Source organism: Bos indicus, chromosome 10, assembly GCF_029378745.1.
Source record: "Bos indicus isolate NIAB-ARS_2022 breed Sahiwal x Tharparkar chromosome 10, NIAB-ARS_B.indTharparkar_mat_pri_1.0, whole genome shotgun sequence".
Taxonomy (NCBI): domain Eukaryota; kingdom Metazoa; phylum Chordata; class Mammalia; order Artiodactyla; family Bovidae; genus Bos; species Bos indicus.
Genome location: NC_091769.1, coordinates 11532158 through 11553446, shown reverse-complemented (window position 1 = coordinate 11553446; position 21289 = coordinate 11532158). Strand labels below are relative to the sequence as shown.

The 21289-nt window shown below is 35.1% G+C and overlaps 1 protein-coding gene across 3 annotated transcripts in view; it reads right to left on the bottom strand.

Moving 5' to 3' along the window:
- Window positions 1-719: 719 nt before the first annotated feature.
- ERO1A (endoplasmic reticulum oxidoreductase 1 alpha) overlaps window positions 720-21289 on the bottom strand; it is a 53086-nt gene continuing 32516 nt past the window's right edge. For 2 of the 3 annotated variants that reach the window (XM_070796894.1, XM_019968114.2), the window contains 8 exons: window positions 20410-20456; window positions 11760-11786; window positions 11548-11640; window positions 10441-10687; window positions 9880-9949; window positions 5464-5550; window positions 5247-5380; window positions 720-4045 (listed from right to left, as the gene is read on the bottom strand). In XM_070796894.1, the coding sequence (XP_070652995.1) occupies window positions 3985-4045; window positions 5247-5380; window positions 5464-5550; window positions 9880-9949; window positions 10441-10687; window positions 11548-11640; window positions 11760-11786; window positions 20410-20456 (766 nt within the window). In that variant the 3' untranslated portion in view covers window positions 720-3984. Of the gene's footprint in view, window positions 4046-5246; window positions 5381-5463; window positions 5551-9879; window positions 9950-10440; window positions 10688-11547; window positions 11641-11759; window positions 11787-17693; window positions 17706-20409; window positions 20457-21289 lie in introns of all 3 variants that reach the window. The other variant, XM_019968113.2, reaches the window with a different exon arrangement.

The following is a 21289-nucleotide window of genomic DNA, read 5'->3' as shown; positions in this document are numbered from 1 at the left end:
ACGTACTGAACACTGAGATAACCATGTACGACATTAGCTGTACACTAATTAGTATTACACACTAATTTGATATGAAATGCCATACTTTAAAATACCAATGTTATTAGATAGTACGTGCGTAAGTGCTAAGTCGCTTCAGTTATGTCTGACTCTGCGACCCTGTGGACTACAGCCTGCCAGTCTCCTCTGTCCATGGGGTTCTCCAGGCAAGAATACTGGAGTAGGTTGCTGTGCCCTCCTCTAGGGGATCTTCCTGAGCCAGGGATTGAACCTGTGTCTCTTACGTCTACCTGCATTGGCAGGTGGGTTCTTTACCACTAGCGCCACCTGGGAAGACCATATTAGATAGTACATGTTTATTGAAACATTAAGCTAAGAAAAATCCTTGTGTGAAAGAACTTACAACACCTCTCTCCTTCCCCTTAGATTCTTAAACAGGTAGAAATTTATCTAGCTCATAATCCTGGGCAGCTTTTCTTTGATTATTCAAGAAATTCTTCAGTAATGCTTTCCCCTGAAAAAAGAGTTCTTACCATTTTTTCCATAATAGGCCCCTTTCATAACTTGCCAAAACCACACTAAATTTCTAATATAGTTTCAGAAGCTTTATTGATCACCTAAAGTCCGGAAATCCTTGGGCACCTATTGACTTACTGTGAAGAATATTTGGAGTGAAGGTATGATCACTAGCAATAATAAAGTTGTCATTTTAAAAGCAGTTTATTCAACAAACATTTATTAAGTGTTCATATGCCAAAAACTATGCCGTGGAGATGCAAACATGGATAAAGTTTCTTTTCCTGCTCTTAAGGAGCTCACATTCTAGTAAAGGAAACTTTAAAAAACAAAAACAATACAGTACAATAAGTGACGCAGTAGAGGTAGGTTGTAATTACAGTGGTGACGCAAAAGAAGAACTTAGATGATCCTCCTTGGATGGAGCAAGGGCGAATTCACAGAAGCGATCGCTATGCTGGGCCTGCAAGGATACATAGAAATTTCCCAGGTGGGGAAGGATGGCTAGGGCACTTGATAGAGAACAGCAGGCACCAAGGTGTGGAGGCCTGACGATGCTGCATCTGAAGAATTCTAAGTCTGTTTTAGCAGAACATGAGGTTGGGGGAAACAGAAAGACCCCTATCAGAGTACTTTGTTCACCAAGGAAAGAAGTCTGGTTTCCTCCTAAAGGTTCATGAATTCACTGTGTGTTAAGCAGGGAGTAACATTGTGAGAGTGCTTCTAGAAAGCCCACTTTGGTAACACTGTGAAGCAAAAGAGAGGAGACAGGTTGGGTACAAGGAAAAAGGTTTGTACTTTAGGCAAGAGCAATGAAAATGGAAAGACAGTGATATATCAGAGATATGGAAATAAAATCCATAGAGATTAGACACTGGCTGGACAGGGGAGTGGAAGGGTTAGCCTAGAGATGATGTAGATGGTGATGGTTCTAAAATTAACCAAAGGAAGGAGCATAGGCATAAGAGTAGGTTTGGGGCAGAATAACTTTTTAAGATACACACAGGTGTCTGTGGGACAACCAAGTGAAGATGCGTAGAATGAAGATGGTCTGAGAAGTTTGGGCTAAAGGTACAGATTTAAGAGATCACTGAATTGGAAGGACTCAAGAGTGAGAAGTGGTAGTGCTGAAGACAGCAGGAATAAAAGCCTAAGGAATAACTTAAAGAATACATGAAAAGAGGCACTCAGAAGTGAGGGAAATACAAGAAACCTAGTGGAAAACAGATTTTTAAAGAAGGAGCTGTCAACAGTGTTAAATGCAGAAAAAAAGTAAGAAATGGCTTGTGAACCAAACCATAGATTTAAAATTGGGATTTAGACTTCAAAAGGCAAGATTGTTAGCTACTAAGGAAAAAAGCCAAATTTCAGTTAAGGGAGCAAGTGGAGGGGGACAAAGTGAAGACAGGAATATTCTTTCCAAAAGTTTGGCTGTTAAAAAAAGAGAGAGAGTAGGGGCATAAGATGAGAGAGAGTCACACAGGCAAAATAATTTTAAAATAAATTTAAACCCCTCTACCAGATTTTCAGAGTACCACAAATGTCCTTACACTTCTATATTTGGTGCTCATTTCATAGTCTTTTGAGTCTCTAAGAATACTGACTTCATAGTAGGTTAATATCTTTCTTTTCCTGCCCTATTCAAATTAGGGGGGAAAGGAAATAGGACATATATTATTAAACTTAGTTCTGTGATAATTAATTTAAATATATTGAATACATTTTCATACATTCACTCAAAAAATATTTATTGGACACCTACTATGTGCTTGACACTGTATCAGGCCGTAGGGACATAAAGAAGAAAAAGTATACAGTAGTGTTAAGTAGCATTTCTAAGCCATTATATAAATAAACCCTGCTTTATGAATAATGTTACATCTCAACCTGATATACCTGCTAAGACATACAGAAAGAACCCATAACTTTGAGGTATACACTTCCTTTTTTCCTACAATTACCATGTGCTATAAATTCCTAAACCCCTTCAAATATTTTTATCACTGAAGATCTTCCCTTAATGAAGACTTCTAAAAATTACAGTTTAGTTATGGGGAGAAGAAAGAAAGAAATATCACGTGCAAAACCCCAAAATTTTATGCCTATAACTATACAGCATAAAAAGGGTAACAAAATTCAAAAAAGAATTTTAGATTGGAACTCAAAATGATTCCTTATTCTAAGGCTTATAGTAGTATATAGTTGCAGATATTTTTCCTGAAAAAAAAAATCATTGAAACATTATTCATATTACACATGGTTCAAAGGACATGATGCCTATAACTGACTCTTCAAGAGAAAAAAATAGTATATGTGTGTATATATACAGAGATAGCATGAGCAAGAAAGCAAATATGAACAATTAAGGAATCTGGTAAAAGAGTTCTTTGTATTGATACTATCCTGGAAACATTTCTATAAATTTGAAATTATATAAAAATAAAAAGTTTCCCCAAATTTTTATTCAGAATCAGGGAAAGTACTATGAGAATAAATATATAAATCTATTCAACTTTTCACACTGTTTAGAAATCCCTTACACCCTTGCATTATCATTGTATCTTTCTACACACCAAAATAAGCCAATCAAAATAGCAAAATAATTCTAAAAGTGATTTGTTTCATACCAATGTATTGTAGGGTTGCCAAATAAAACACAGGACTCCCAGGTAAATCTGAATTTGAAAGGAGGAATAATTTTTTGGTATATGTTTGTCCCATATTACATGCAACATACTTATATAAAAAAACTGTTGTATATCTGAAATTCAAATTTAACTAGGCATTCTGTATTTTTTTTTTTTTTGACTTCCCTGGTGGCTCAGACGGTAAAGCGTTTGCCTACAGTGCGGGAGATCTGGGTTCGATCCCTGGGTCAGGGAGATCCTCTGGAGAAGGAAATGGCAACCCACTCCAGTACTCTTGCCTGGAAAATGTCATGGACGGAGGAGCATAGTAGGCTACAGTCCATGGGGTCGCAAAGAGTCGGACATGACCGAGTGACTTCACTTCACTTCACTTCTGTATTTTTATTTACTAAATCTGTTCACCCTAAATGTTGAACATTTAGGCTATTAATAATGGGTCATAACATTCTCTTATAAACACTTTTCACATTGGCCATAGTTTAATTTATATTATGTCTTCTTACACAAAATTCTAGTTTGAGAGACTTAAAACATCATTTACTTAGATTTACCATATGTGAATTTGATAATCCTGATGATTTTACTTAATATTAAACATTAAAGGTATACCACATTATCAAAGTTTTACTCACAATAATATTACACATAGATTTAACACAATTTAAAAAATTGTTATTTAAAACAACATAATTCCCTTTTACAAAAGCAGCTTTATATAAAACATTTGACTTAAGACTGTCATTGCTATTTATGCCTTTGAATGAAATTCCATTCTTTGGCCTCCACTGTCCAGAAACAGGCACTTTTCAGCTTGCTTTCTTTAATGAATATTTTGTAACAAGTTCCTGAAGTTTTCTAATTCTTTCACACTTGTTGAAATTCTGTAAACAAAATAAATTTCACTCAGAAACTATTTTAGATAACTTTTCTCTACAAGTTATTCACATTGCATTTTCAGAACACAGAAAAAAAATGTTAATTTATTTCAGCAAACATAAAGGTGCATAAAACATTTAATCTGTTTTGATGCACTTGTGTTCTTAATTTGACATATTAAAACTAAGATAACATTCCCCAGAAATCAGTTATTTTTAATTAGTCACAACTAAGTATTAAAGTTTCAAAGTACAAAATTATAAAGTGCTTAAGTATTGTATTTTTAAGTATTCATAAGTATATTCACATGCTTATTATTTAAAGTATATACCTAGATATAAAGTATAGGTATATACTTTATAAAGTACATAGCATTAAAATATGTATTCTAAGTATGCATAAGTATATGAACACTTAAACTAATCAATTTACCATATTTATTAAATACACAAAGAATCAAAGCCTTTGGACTACAAAGAGTGAGAACAGTAAACGTGTGACCAAATTGTTTTCACAAACTTATAAAAAGTTTGTTATTTTAAGTATACTTTAGCTCTGTTCTCCACCATGAAAAAAGTAGCAAAATACTCAAATATAACTGTCAAGCTTCTGTGTACTAAAGAATAATTTTGAAGGTCAATTATTAAATCAATTTTTTAAGTGAAGAAATATAGTCCTTAGAAAGTGTTAGGTTTTTTTTTTTTTATAAATCTCTGCATTCTTTAGATATGATAGGCCAGGAGGAAATGCATCTGTACTTAAATTTTAAAATGTAAGTTCCTAATTTTAAGCTTATTTTCTGATCATTTTGATGAAAATTATTTTTAAAAGCATGATTAGCCTTTTTACACAATGGCAAATTCACAAATTTTATATGTACACCTACATTACACAACATGATTTTTTCTAGGACCTTCAAAAAAACATTTGGATAGCACATAGATTAGAAAAAGTTTACAAATTCTGTAAGATGAATATTGAAGCACTCAGTGAATTAATAATGATTACAAGAGTCAAGAGGTGACAATAAAGAATATCATCTAATGATTGCATGTATCTACAAAGTTAAAGTATTTCATAAGATCACAGAATTCTGTAGTGAGATAATTTCACTAAACAGGATATTTCTTACCCAGTTTTATCTGAGAGTATATGTGTTGCATTAGGCTTACTTGGCTAGCAAAAAAAATTTTGGTGCAAACTAACCTTCCAAATGCATTAAATAATGATACTATTTCTTGTCTGGTTAGATGGAATTCATAACTGGGTCCACTTTCTGGCATATTTGCAATCAATTTCTCAGAAAACAAGATCTTCAGAGCAGTGCCCAAACCCTGAGTCTATAATAGAAATAAGAAAAAAAGAAAAATCAGAAAATTCCTTGTGCAGAGAAAGAAAACAGGATTGAGCTTGATATGCTTACCTGAAGCTTTCCCCACAGTCGACATTTCAAACAACCAACACAATCCATGATTCTTGAAATATTTCTAAAATGCAGTCGAAAATCCTCCTAAAAATAATTTAAAATTTTATTAAGATGTAGTATATGGTCAAATACTAAGTATCTCTGAGTGCCTTCTATGTGCCTCACTGTATGCAAAGCACTGGAGAGCACCAAAGAAGGGAAGAAAACTGAAGTCAGTGTACACGGAACACCTCCTACACACCAGAATCTTTACACATACAATTGTATTTCACCTTCACCACAAATGCAAAAGTGAAAGTCACTCAGTCGTGTCTGACTCTTTGCAACGCCATTGACTATACAATGCATGGAATTCTCCAGGCCAGAATACTGGAATGGGTAGCCTTTCCCTTTTCCAGGGGATCCTTCCAACCCAGGGATCGAACCCAGGTCTCCCGCGTTGCAGGCAGATTCTTTACCAGCTAAGCCACCAGGGAAGCCCAAGGTATTATTACAATCTACAGCTAATGAATTAAAAACATAAGGTCCAGAGAAGCTAGGTAACTTGCCCAAATTCCCATATCTAGTAAATAGCAAATCTAAACCCCAGGACTGCCTGCCTCCAAAACTAGACTATCTGTAAATATAAACAAAGTAAATGAGTTGAGATGTTCTATTGTATGTGATTATTAACCACATGTCAGTATCAGGAGAGGGGGCAGAGGTTGTATGACATCATTTACCAAAAAAGAAAAAAAGGAAGGGAGAAAGGAATAAATAATGGAAGGAGCAACAAGTAAAAACCTTTGGTTTCATAATAGTTAAATGAAAGCCCTTCTCTCTGGTATAAGGAAAAACAACCAGATCTTTTACCATTTATTATTATCATTCATACTTTATTATCATACAAAAATCTACAGAACAGAGTGAAATCCATGTACCCTCCACCAAGTTTCAGAGAGAAACTCATTAAACTCATCCAAAAACAGTATATGTCTTTAAGGGGTAAGGAAGAAAGAAAGGAAGCCAAGAACATATCCTTCTTTCACACCAGTGGAAATTATTAATTAATTCTCCAATGACTCCCCTGTCCTGAATTTATAGTGGAATCCCAGGCTTACAGTACTTGAAGCAGGAAATCTGACATACATTTCAGATGAAACATTCATTATATCAAATGGCCTATAATTTGGTAATAATTTTGTTTGCTTGTTTTTATTGTGCTAAACCACACACTGAGCTCAATCAGAAGAGAACATAAGCAAAGATCTAATAGTGGGAATAAATCAGCAAAGACTGGAACCTACTATTCAAAGCAGACCTCAGTTCACTCTGGAGACATGTCTTTCCCCAGATGCGTCATTCAGCCTGAGACTGAAACAGTCAACAGCTGTACCATGTAAAAGATTTATAATAAGGTCCCAGGTCTTATATCTTATTAATTTAATACAAAGCCCAAATTATTAATATTAAACGTTACCATATGTTAGCAATATTCTATATCGTGTATTTCTATACCCTTTAGAATAAGAAGTAATTCTAATTTTCAACTTTTAAAAAATATTTACCCAGCAATATTACTCTAAGTAGATTTTTGGTGATTTGAAGTTTCCTTTAAACTTGTATTTCAACTTCAAATTAAAAAAAACTCACACTTTTAACAAGAAAAACAGAAACAGAGCACTAAAATTACTCTGAAGTTGATGTTCCCATCCTATGAGGTGCTGACCTCTGGAGGATTAATAGTTGGTGTAAAAGTCTATAAAATCCCTGAGTAGACAAGTATTTGTATATAGACAGAACAAATAGCTCACATGTACACACTATAAATTTCCAAATGGATATAAATATTATGGTCAATAAAACACAGCTTTTACTTTACAAGTGTCAATAAATGCACGGTGGACTTTGGCAGTTATATTTTCACTAGTAAAACACTATTATCATGTGGAAAGGCGTGAAAGCTCTTGACTTAGACTTACACTTTTAAAGCTTGGAAGCCTCTAAACAATGGGCATGCTTTTGTACAGTGTCTAAACTCAGTATCTGAATCTATGTTCACTAATTCAAATACTTGAATGTGGCAGCTCTTGAGTCTTTGTATGACATATATGAAGAATAAACGTGGTTGCTTAACAAGAGTCAAAGTAACATTGTAAAATTAAAACCAAGCACAAATGCTTAAATGAATGTAATATAAAAGAACCAAATTAATAAGCTAGAAATTTACTAGACCAGAACAAAGAGAAAATCCTTATGACTTCCACAAATAACAATCCATGTCCAATAACCTGAGTATATTCTAAAATTAACTCAGATTAGAAAAATGTATTATCCTTAAAATAAACAGACCCTAAGTCACTTACAAATTCTCCTTGTTAATACACATAGTTTTAAGATCAATACTAAAAATTACAGTGAGGAGAATGATCAAACATTCTGTGGTTAAACACTGTGATCTATATTCAATGAAACCAATTGGCTAAAACACAATTCTCACCCAATTCTCAGATGTTTTATAAGCCTTCAAGTGAGATCCTATTCTGTGTTGAAGTGAACACTGAACACTTCTCTTTCATACAAGTCCTCTACTTATAACCATACACTGATAGAGTGTAAAGGAGACAAGAGATATTAAAATAAGCTTATGACTGTTCAAATCCGTGATGTTCACTATAAACTACAATTTCAAAAAAAAGTTAATACCAATATCAACAAGTTTCCTTGGTGTTTTATTCTTCTCTTGTAAAAGGACTCAGAAAAATTATGTGTTAAATTTCATAGGATATCAAAGCTGAGTATTTCGGAGTTTCGATAAAACAATGTGAGAAGTATTTCTAATCTGCACAATATAAAACAAGTAGATGTCAAAACATTCTCTCCATAAACCAGCAAGTGTACTAAAAATAAGACAGATAGCAAAAAATAGTAGGGGAAAAAGAGTCATTACAGCATCTTCCCCCTCACTTCTAAGTTCCTGGAATCTGTTTGGGAGGTTATATAAGCACTGAGGTATGTATTTCTAGCAAGAATGCTTTAAGTAGGAGGTAGATAGGCAGTCAAAAATAACTATTATCTAACAGCAAAAAAAACAAGAATGCAAAAAGTATTTTGTTTGCAAGCTATAAAAAATAAGGTTCTTTCAATATCGAAAGAAACAAAAAATTAGAAACGAAGGTAGACTGTCATAAATATTCTGATGACACCAGATCAAGCCCACTTCTACTGAGGACCACCTGCTTTACTTACCTATACCTTTATAATTGAGAACAATAATATAATTTTACTTAAGTCTTCAAAGTGAAAGTGAAAGTCACTCAGTCATGTCCAACCTTTTGCAACCCCATGGACTGTATAGTCCATGGAATTCTCCAGGCCAGAAGACTAGAGTGGGTAGCCTTTCCCTTCTCCAAGGGATCTTCCCAAGCCAGGGATCAAACCCAGGTCTCCCACATTGCAGGCAGATTTTTTACCAGCTGAGCCACAAGGGAAGCCCTTCTAAGTCTTCAAGAAGACTTAGAAATCCCTTGAGGATGGAAGCCATCTCTCCCTTTAATGACAAAAATCACACTCTACACACAATGAGCATTTAATAAATCTTTTCAATGAAATTTCTTATTTGTTGTATTTTGAGGCAAACAGGCACAAAGATGGTCTTGCCTGGAGTCATACCTCCATTAAGAGGCAAGACAAAGACCAGAACCCATCCTGTGCGATCTCAGGTCTTCTGTTCTTTCCAGGACTGCATGCTGACGGACCTGAATGCCTCTGTGTGTGCAGTCACTCACTGTGTCCGACTCGTCGTGACCCCATGGACTGTAGCCCACCAGGCTCCTCTGTCCATGGGATTTTCCCAGGCAAGAATACTGGAGTGGGTTGCCATTTCCTTCTCTAGGGGATCTTCCCAACCCAGGAATCAAACCCGTGTCTCCTGAATTGTCAGGCAGATTCTTTACCACTGAGCCACCTAAGAAGGCCTAGATGCCTTTAGTTCCCAGGGAATGATATGAATGACAAAGCAACACTACGCCCGCTCCCCCTAAAGAGCATCGTATAATTTAGCCAAAACTATTTTCAGAATTCTCTCCAGCAGAAGACAGTTTCTGCTTCTCCAGCCCTAGATCTCTTTCCTTTCATTCGTAAGCTCTATTTACTACACGAGAATCAGTGTGAAATGAAACCCTTCTGTAAAGAGTACATTCACACACACATTTCCGTTGTTATGTTGAAAACAACACAGACTAAATCTTAAGTTGGACCTGCTTTTGGACTTCCTCTTTTTCTTGAGGAAAAGAAAGATTATGACTCTGATTTTTTCTTATAATTTCAAGAAGTATATTCGGATTTACTGTTAAGAATAAAAACATGGCCTTATAGTCATATCTGCATGTGAGTTCACATTTAAAAATTAAATTAAAAGTATAAAATTATTACCTTTAGTTTGTTTGCTTCTTTTTTATTCCCAGCAAAAAATGAATTCTCATCAAAATGCAAAGGAAATGACCTGCATTAAATAAAACATATTCTCTGAATAAAACAAAAAAAATAATCATTTTCATGTATTATAAAATATTAAAAGTCCTGCTAATACAACATTTCGCTGGTCAGTGATGAATAATACAAGTACAACAGAATAGAACATATAGTAAAAATCAAAATTCTGATGCCCCCAACGAATTCTTATCCTCAATATACAAGCTAACTGTATAACATAGTAGAATTAGGGCCCAAACCCAACCTGTTCAACTAAATATAAAAATAATGCCAAGTATCAAATACCAAAAGAACGGTTCTTAAAACTAAAAATATGCACCTCTTAGTACAAAATCAAAATGAAAATAAAACCAAAACTCAATTTTAAAAGACCTATGAGCAAAATTAGCTTTTAATTATTTTTTAGATAATTTTAAGTTGATTCCTTAAGAATTTAATTTTGGATATCACTTGTCACTCTTATTAATATATAAGTTGTATGAGTTGTAATACACAATTTACTTGATTTCATGAAGTATTTCCAGAAGTAACATTTTGTTTTCTGCATCCTGATCTTTATTTCCAGTGAAGAGTTGAAAATCTGGGCGCTCAAAGAATGGAACCACTTTAGACAAAGCCCTTAATTCTATTAAGTAGAGAAAATACAAGTTCTTAAGCCTTCGTGGACCTTCTCCTTCAGTTAATATTCCATCAAATCGCTGTTGAAATTCTGTAATGTTGTGTCCCCATTTTTTTTCCAACCACGTATCTGAGAAGAAAGAATTAAATATTAAAAAGCGAATTTTAAAATTAAGTTTCATTGTACTTATATTAGGTTATTTATGCTTGCAGAAGCTAATTTTATTTTATATTTTAAAATGTATAATCAATACAACCATGAAAACTGCTTTACATAATTGAGCCTTTAACAGTTTCATATTAATATTTTATCTTCTAGAACCCATACTTAAAAGGAAAATAAACTCAATTACTTTACTGAGAAACCAGGACTAATCTAATCAAATTTCTGAATATAAATATATTCATAAAACCAAGATACAGAAGTCAAAGATGACTATCTGAAATTACTAATGAGTTTGAAGTCCTAATTAAAGTTATATGATTTTGTTTCTAAGAAGTAAGAGATACTTTAATTCTAGAATAAACATGTTACTGATGAAAATCCAACATGCTCTCATTTTTCAACAGCCTTGTAAAGCATGAAGAGCAGCAAAAAAAAAAAAAAACAAAAAACGCTTTTACCCATTAAACTGCAGGCCTGAAGCTGACATGCAAACATAAGGATTCAGATACAGTAGTGTCTAATGAAAACAACTTTGCTCTTAGAAGCTATTTCAATTCCCACAACAAAACGAAAGAACATTTCCAAAGTGATGTGTATGATTTTGAGCAGCTTCCCAAAAGAAAGTGAAGACTGCTAAGAACAGGCTGAACTTTTCCTGATAATGTTCACAATTCCACATTCCTGATTACTGCCACTTAGGAATTAATTTTTCCTGCCTAATATTTAACAGGGCCAATCTTTTCCCATCCAGGTAAACACCAAGAAGATTTTAAGAATACCCGAAATTAAGTGTGGTAAAGTGAATAAAAGTGACTATTATATACCTTGTAGAAGATACCGTGCACTCAAATGCACATTAATGCTTGCATGGAGGCCAGATATAAGTCTGTAGAATGCTCTTTTCTCTACACAGAGACCTACAAAAGGTAATTTGGAAATAGAAATTTCATATGTGAAACTTGTAAGATATAAAATTAATTTTATGTGTATTTTAAAATGAAAAAAAAATTAAATTTGTTTAAAAGTGTCCAATTACCTTCTAGCCAACTGTAAAAAGTATTCTCTGAAATTAAAAGAAAAATAAGTCACAAGATTGTAAAACTGCCAAAATATACATTTTTCAAAAGTTTTAAAATATTATAGCAAATTTGTGCCAAACAGCAATTTAAAGGTCCCAGTCTTGTTTGCAAAGGAGAAATGTTCTTGGTATGGATTCACTTTAAGCGCCACTCAGTTGCTCAGTCTTTAGAAGGCTTTAGCATTGCCTTAGGTGGCCCTAGCCTTATAACTTTCTGGATAAAGTGTTTCATATGAGGTCAAAGCACAGAAATTAAATAGTAAACCTATACATGGAAAAATACTTAGCCTTAATAACAATTCATGTTATAAAAATTAAGAACACATTATACACTTTTTAAACTGAGAGAAGTCAAAATTATAAAATTCGAAGTATATTATTAGTCTATAGCTGATAGTATTTTATGCCATGCAGTATTTCAAAAGAACAATTTAAGGAAATGTAACAAAAACCAAATATCACTTATGTTCTATGATCTACAGCAATCACTGTTCATATACTTAGACCTGATAATTGCTCTTAGAATTATGCTCTAAAGAAATAACTCAAAATGGAGGTGGCGGGATAATATGTAGAAAGATGATTATGTTCTACAGAATTTTTAAAACCTGAAATAACTAAAATGCACAGCAAGGCCTGAGCTAACATGATAGAATACCAGTTACCAGGACTGAATAATATAAAACTTAAAATGCCAAGCGTGTGGAACACAGACAATGCATGAAAAGGTTTGTTTGAAATAACATGTAAAAAGGCATAAGAAACATTATACCTATGTGAACATTCTATGTCTAATCTACTAGAGAGGGCAGACACTGTACTATATGGTCCTTTTCACCAGAGTTGTTTACAGTAATATTAATAATGAACCAAACAAGCATAAAAGTAATGGAAGAAATGACAAATAGAATAAACATGCATTTATATATTTACAGATTACATAAAAACTTAAAACATTTGTGTCAGAAAACTTTACAAACATCAGCAAAATGCAAACAAACTGAGTAAAATTCATGTTGCAAATGCAACAAAGGATAATATCTTAAGTGTATAAAAAGTTCATACACCAAATAAAAATGCCAAAGCACCCATTAAAAAGGGCGAGTAATATGAACAGAGAATCCATAAAGGAAAAACACAAATGGTAATAACAGATAAAAATTGTTCTGTCACACTAATAATAAAAATGCAAATTAAGCATATCTTGTACAACACAGGGAACAAAGCAAATATTTTTAAATAACTATAACTAGAATATAACCTTGAAAAATCCTGACTCACTATGTTGTACACCTGAAACATATAACATTATACATCAACTATACCTTCATGAAAAAATAAATTAAAATGCAAATTAAAACTGTAAAGATAGAACTTTAAAGAGTAAAGAAGAAATATGGTACTTAATTTAGACAAGAGTCAGGTAAAACTAGGTGGCACAATGACTGAAAGGGGTGTAAATTATTAGCACACCCTTTCAATGACAAAAAGGATCTTCTGGTCATATGTATCAAGAGCCTAAAATGTCCTTATCATTTGATCCAGTAAATCCATTTCTAGAAATCTAAGTTGTTATGGATGAATGAATGTGTCCCCCGCTAAAATTCATATGTAGAAGCCCTAAACTTCCCCTTCCTCCCCCCACCATATGATGGTATTTGGAAGTGGGTCTTTGGGAGATAACTAGGCTAAGATGAGGTCATGAGGGTGGGATCACCATGATGGAATCAGTGTCTTTACAGCTATCTGTAAGCCTGGAAGAGGTCCCTCCCCAAGAACCAAATCTGCTGGCACCTTGACCATGGACTTCCCAGCCCCCAGAACTCTGGGAAAATCAATGTCTTTTATTTTAGCCACCTAGCTTATAGTATTTTGTTAGAGCAGCCTGAGCTGATGAGGACACAGGCTGAGGAAGCAAGCTGACATGCTAATAATAATATATAAAATTATAATTTATATATTACAAAAATATTGGTATAAACATGAAAATAATAATAATTATCAAAATGTTAGCAGAGAAGCAGTATGAAGTAGTTAAAAGCATAGACCCTGAACCAAACTGCCTGATTTGAATCCCAAACTCTGCTACTTACAAATCATATGGTTTTAGCTGAGTTGCTAAACCTTTCTGGGATTCATTTTCTGTCTATAAAAATGGAAATAAAAATCCTAACAAAATGTCCTGGAATTGTTGGAAGGATTAAATAAACTCATATTTGCAAATTACTTTGAAAAGTACTGGCATGTCTTCTTAGCCATTATTAATGTCAATTATTTTGGGGTTGTGGGATTACAAGTAATTTGTTTCCTTATTGGGAACCTCTATGTTTTGGGTTTTGTTTTTTTTTTTTAAGTTAGGACCTAGTCTTCCAAAGGAATTTTCATTCAGTTTTATAGTCCTGAAGTAGATTGTCTGTGAATATGATCCAGTTAGATAATCGCCTAATATGTCAGCTTTCATATTTTACCAAAATGAACACTTAAAATTACACTCATAAATAAGATGTTTTCTCTAAGGATAGCCTCTACAGGTTAACCATCTTTACTTTCATAATGAGACAGGTTAAGATCTTGAAATGGTATTAAAAAACTGAAATAGCTTCTTTTTTTTATTTTAAAATGTTTATTTTATTAAATTTTTAAAATAAACCCTTGTGTTGAGGGCTGACTTTCAGTAGATAGCAGTGAGGCAGCTGCTCTGCTACATACGAAACCCTGACCCAGAAGCAGGTCGTCTACCAATGGTTCAGCACCAGGTTCCCCACCAATGTGTGGTGCATGATGGGTGAGGGGGCGGCCACCTTTCTGGCCATGCCCCATGGCCCAGGAGGAAGGGCGCTCTGCACTGGTGAAATAGCTTCTTTTAATGTAGCCAGAATATAGCATAGAACTGGGAACACCCAAGGTGGAATAAAGTTATTCATAACTGGAAATTATAGGATCACCACTAGTAACAAAATATGAGACACCTTTGCAAAAATAATCATACACTAAAGAATTTCTCTTCCAAATAGTATAGTTATGATTCAGTATTTTATTTAGCTACTACCATTACTATAAAATAAAGTATATTTTATTTAGCTGCTACCATTACTATAAAATAAAATATAATAATAAAAAAACAAAGTTATAAGACTTTAGCATTCTGTTATCTAAAGCAACCTGTAAAAATAATGCTCAGAAGACAGATAATATGGTGGGCTTCCCTGGCTCAATGGTAAAGAACCCACCTGCCAATGCAGGAGACATGGGTTGGATCCCTGGTAGGGAAAGATCCCACACGCCACAGAGCAACTAAGCCTGTGCGCCAAACTACTGAACCCACGTTCTAGAGCCCAGGAGCCACAACTACTGAGCCCAAGTGCCACAAGAGAAGCCACGGCAATGAGAAGCCCACGCACCACAATTAGAGAGTCGGCCCTGCTTCCTGCAACTTGAGAAAAGCCTGCATGGCAACAAAGATCCAGCACAGCGAAAAATAAATAAATAAATAAATTGTTTTAAAAAGAAGAGAATTTAGAGTGAGAGAAAAGTGATCCTTTACATTTTAACAATCCCATCTAGCTAGAGTAAAGCTACGTACTGCTGAGTCTTCTCATATTGCTAAACACGTGGCCTTAAGGAATAACAAAAATCATTTCAATCTTATTCATAAAGCAAAAATATTCTCAAAAAGACACAGTAAATCTAAAATATGTTAAAACTTGGGGCATTACAATAACTGAAAGCGCTGGCAATGATATCTACACCCAAGAATCAGCACAGGCTTAGAAGCCAGTAGATCAACGCTCTGATCATGCCTCAGTTCAGTTCCGTTCAGTCGCTCAGTCGTGTCCGACTCTTTGCAGCCCCATGGACTGCAGCACACCAGGCCTCCCTGTCCATCACCAATTCCTGGAGTTTACCCAAACTCATGTCCATTGAGTTAGTGATACCATCCAACCATCTCATCCTCTGTTGTCCCCTTCTCCTCCTGCCTTCAATCTTTCCCAGCATCAGGGTCTTTTCAAAGGAGTCAACTCCACATCAGGTGGCCAAAGTATTGGAGTTTCAGCTTCAACATCAGTCCTTCCAATGAACACTCAGGACTGTTCTCCTTTAGGATGGACTGGTTGGATCTCCTTGCAGTCCAAGGGACTCTCAAGAGTCTTCTCCAACACCACAGTTCAAAAGCATCAATTCTTCAGCACTCAGCTTTCTTCACAGTCCAACTCTCACATCCATACACGACCACTGGAAAAACCACAGCCTTGACTAGATGGACCTTTGTTGGCAAAGTAATGTCTCTGCTTTTTAATATGCTGTCTAGGTTGGTCATAACTTTCCTTCCAAGGAGTAAATGTCTTTTAATTTCATGGCTACAGTCACCATCTGCAGTGATTTTGGAGGCCAAAAAATAAAATCAGCCACTGTTTCCACTGTTTCCCCATCTATTTGCCATGAAGTGATGGGATCAGAAGCCATGATCTTAGTTTTTTGAATGTTGAGCTTTAAGTCAACTTTTTCACTCTCCTCTTTCACTTTCATCAAGAGGCTCTTTAGTTCTTCTACACTTTCGCCATAAGGGTGGTGTCATCTGCATTAATGAGGTTACTGATATTTCTCCCGACAATCTTCATTCCAGCTGGTGCTTCAATGCAGCCCAGAGTTTCTCATGATGTACTCTGCATATAAGTTAAATAAGCAGGGTGACAATATACAGCCTTGACATACTCCTTTTCCTATTTTGAACTAGTCTGTTGTTCCATGTCCAGTTCTAACTGTTGCTTCCTGACCTGCATACAAATTTCTCAAGAGGCAGGTCAGGTGGTCTGGTATTCCCATCTCTTTCAGAATTTTTGCACAATTTATTGAGATCCAAACAGTCAAAGGCTTTGGCATAGTCAATAAAGCAGAAATAGATGCTTTTCTGGAACTCTCTTGCTTTTTTCATGATCTAGCGGATGTTGGCAATTTGATCTCTGGTTCCTCTGCCTTTTCTAAAACCAGCTTGAACATCTGGAATTTCACGGTTCACGTATTGCTGAAGCCTGGCTTGGAGAATTTTGAGCTTTACTTTACTAGCGTGTGAGATGCGTGCAATTGTGCAGTAGTTTGAGCATTCTTTGGCATTGCCTTTCTTTGGGATTGGAATGAAAACTGACCTTTTCCAGTCCTGTGGCCACTGCTGAGTTTTCCAAATTTGCTGACATATTGAGTGCAGCACTTTCACAGCATCACCTTTTAGGATTTGGAATAGCTCAACTGGAATTCCATCACCTCCACTAGCTTTGTTCGTAGTGATGCTTCCTAAGGCCCACTTGACTTCACATTCCAGGATGTCTTGCTCTAGGTGAGTAATCACACCATCATGATTATCTGGGTCGTGAAGATCTTTGTTGTACAGTTCTTCTGTGTATTCTTGCCATCTCTTCTTAATATCTTCTTCTGCTGTTAGGTCCATACCATTTCTGTCCTTTATTGAGCCCATCTTTGCATGAAATGTTCCCTTGGTATCTCTCATTTTCTTGAAGAGATCTCTAGTCTTTCCCATTCTATTGTTTCCTCAGTGATCATGCCTAGAACCTTCCTATGGGTGACCCAGCAGATCCCAGATTCAGTCAATAAAGAAGAAATTTTCCCTGACAGAGGCCAGGAAATGCCTCACTTTCACACACACAAAATGTATGAGTGAATTATCAGAGTCTGAGGCAGCCTGTCTCTACTGTCTGATCCCAGGCACAAAGAGTCATTTTTCCTTTAACCTATGCTGTCCCTGTCAGCATCTTAGATAAACAAATAAAAAGTAACTTCTCAAGTCTCATGTGTGGGAAGAAAAAACAAGTTTGCCCACAAACCTCTGAATATAAGCAAATTCATATCAGTCATGTATGATAAAGAAATTATACTTACCTTCACTTTTACCTGAAAAAAGAAAACAAAAGTTATATTATTGAAAACTGCTTCCAGATGCCCCTTTTAAAATGCTACACTTCCGTTACTTTTAGTCCATCAGTTCACCCACATAGATGCCATCTGAGAGTGATATGCTTGTGAATGCAACTCTTCCTGGTCATAAAAGGAATTATGCCTAATTTAACTAAATGGCCTCATTTCCAAGAGCCTGGATAAAGAGTAGTTTCAGCTTGTTCAAGATTTAATGTGGGCTGACAGGAAAGAGAAATGTAATCTATCATCTAAGAGTACTCTTAAATATCTCAAGGACTCACAGTTATTTGGCTGTCAGAGCCTTTTTACTTATTTATTTATCCTACGGCTATAAGACAGTGTCTGCTAAGGATCTGTGTTTTTGCTTCAAAACTCGCAGAACTGACATTATAAAAATTTACCTTATTCAGCAATATTTTTAAAGAGTATGTGTAGGATCCAAATATGCACAGTCCAGCAGTTTGTATGCAGCTGCTCATTAAGTGCTGAAAAACTGCCTTCATTTTGCCACTTTTATTTAATGCCATCATTTATTAAAGTACCAGATGCTCATTGCAAATATATATTATAAAGATAAGACAAAGACAAAATAAAAAATATCATTCATAACTCCCTGTGCCCAAAGATAAATACCATTTGCATTTTGGTGTCTTTTTTCTTTGTGCATAGGATAGTGAGATATTATACTAATTATGTTTTTATAAAAAATATATTAATACATACTAATACCTGCTTCGTCTCCTAAATGTGCTATTGATCACCACTGATATAAATGAATACAAAATTTTCAGCAACATTAAGAATGGCTATATTCCACTATATAAAAATACCATAACTCATTTAACCAGTTCCCTGATGATAAACACTGACGTTGTTCCCATTTATCTAAAATAAGCGAAGGTGGTTAATTAACTTATCAGATCATAATGTGACTGACTTCACTTAAGAGTGAAGATCATCTCTTGCCTAGGAATTTGCATCTCATCTGATATTAAATCAATAGTTTCTACTGAGTACCATATGTGACTTCATAAGCCGTGTTTAAAGACATTCTTTCATTTCTAACCTAAGAGTGACTAGTCTGCCAACATTTATGGAATGATGCAATCTCACTGCTTTCCAGAAGTAAATTTCTGTTTGTTGACTCTATAAGATCAGCAGTTTTTCAAATAAATTTTAAAAATGAAAACCATTCCACATTTGCTAAAAGTACATCAAAGAATTCATCAGTAAGCATATATTCAGAAAACATGGATATGTATTTCCTAGGGAGAAAGCCTGAAATGATACACTTAAAATGATTTATTCAACAAATTGTTCTGCCTATTATAGACTGGAAAGGTTTGTGACTTTCAATTTTACATCCCCTCTGCACCTATCCAGTGCCTGCTGCTGCTGCTGCTAAAGTCGCTTCAGTCGTGTCCAACTCTATGCGACCCCATAGACGGCAGCCCACCAGGCTCCACTGTCCCTGGGATTCTCCAGGCAAGACCACTGGAGTGGGTTGCCATTTCCTTCTCCAATGCATGAAAGTGAAAAGTGAAAGTGAAGTTGCTCAGTCATGTCCGACTCTTAGTGACCCCATGGACTGCAGCCCACCAGGCTCCTCCATCCACGGGATTTTCCAGGCAAGAGTACTGGAGTGGGGTGCCATTGCCTTCTCCAGTGCCTAACACATAGTAAATAGTGGATAATCATTTGTTGAAGGAACAAGTGATTTTCACTACTGTAGACAAGACCATTAAATGAGGAGGGCGATTTTCATTGATCATTTAACTAACTATCCATCTATTAGTTTCAGGCTCTTTACTAAGGGATGAAACCTAGAAATGCTACTCATATGTCCAAAGTACTAGGGTAGATTAACAGATACATGGTGATGGTGGTGGTGGTTTAGTCACTCAGTCGTGTCTGACTCTTTGCGACCCCATGGACTGCAGCCCACCAGGTTCCTCTGTCCATTGGATTTCCCAGGCAAGAATGCTGGAGTGGGCAGCCATTTCCTTCCCCAAGGGATCTTTCAACCCAGGGACTGAACCCAAGTCTCCTGCTTGGCAGGCGGATTCTTTACCACTGAACCAGCTGGGAAGCCAATAGATACATAAATAGTAGTAAAATAATGCTAGTAAGTGGAAAGAGCTGAAAGAGGAACAAAATAATACATAAGATCATTTTATGAGGGGAGAAAGATTACTGCCAGTTAGGGGAGAGCAGAGAAATTGATGGGGTGGGCAAGGAAGCATTTAAGCCAGACCCTGAGAATAAGCAGAAAATGAAAAATGTTAATGAGATATAAAGTCAACTGAATTTGAAATCAGACTCCCAAGATATACAATAATTTCAAGTTTTAGGAAGAAGTGAGGCAGAAGTTTTTTGGATATTCATTGAACTAAAAGATGAGTAAAAATAACTGAAAGCCTGAACGCACACATTCTGCAAAAATATATAAAAAATGTATAATTTAAACTTCACCCTATGATAGTCTACATTCATTACAAAAATATTCCTTACTAAAGTGTAAATATTTTCAACACCAATTTCTCTGCAAGAATGAGTCATAACTTCTGTGAAAACAGGAATATATGATCTCAAATGCTCCTGCCAATCCTTCTCTTGCCTCCTCCTTCCTTCTAACCAAAGTTCACTAGCCGATAAATAACAGGGCAAATAAATAACTTACCTTGACCAGAAGCCAAAGGATTTAAAGGTCTTTTAATTGTCTGTGGCCTAGAAACAAAAAATTAAAGTATAAAATATAAATATGTTACCCATCATGCTATAATTAGTCAAGTAAAAGTGAAATTACCTCAGAAAGTTTTTTACTAATTATGTGTGTCCACGTGTGCTCAGTCACTTCCGTTGTGTCTGAATCTTTGCAACCTCAGGGACAGGCTCCTCTGCCCATGGGATTCTCCAGGCAAGAATACTGGAGTGGGTTGCCATGTCCTCCTCCAGGGGATCTTCCTGTCCCAGGAATTGAACCGCATCTCTTATGTCTCTTGCATTGGTTAATAACTATATCTAAAATCAAGCTGTTTTACTGATTTTATAAAATATTTCTTTTTTCTAACTGCTATAAGGGAGGATGGTTATTTGTTTTAGTGATAAAGTTTCTGATCTTTTCCCACTGTAGCAGCCAAAAAGTCATTTCATAATCATTTCTTCAAACAAAGGAAGATAAAAAACACCAGTCAAGCTCTTCTCCTAGTTACTAACATATTTTTATATATGTTATATACATGTGTATGTCATAAAATATACTCGTTTCAAAGACAAGCAGGAAAAAGAGGCAAATACTCAATACAAGCACTAAAATAAAAAGGGATAAAAACAGTTGTGGTTAGATTATTTTCCACTTTGATAATTTTAAGTCTATCAATTTGCTCTGTGGCCTCAAGTTTGTTATAATTTCAATAAAGATGGTTTTTAATAAGTTTTAATAAGTTTAAAATAAGTTTTTATAAGTATTTAATAAGAAAAAAGAGAGTAATGTCACTAAAATGTTTTTAAATCCCAAATTAAATCTAGTATCACTACTAGAGTATAGGGATCATTTTAAT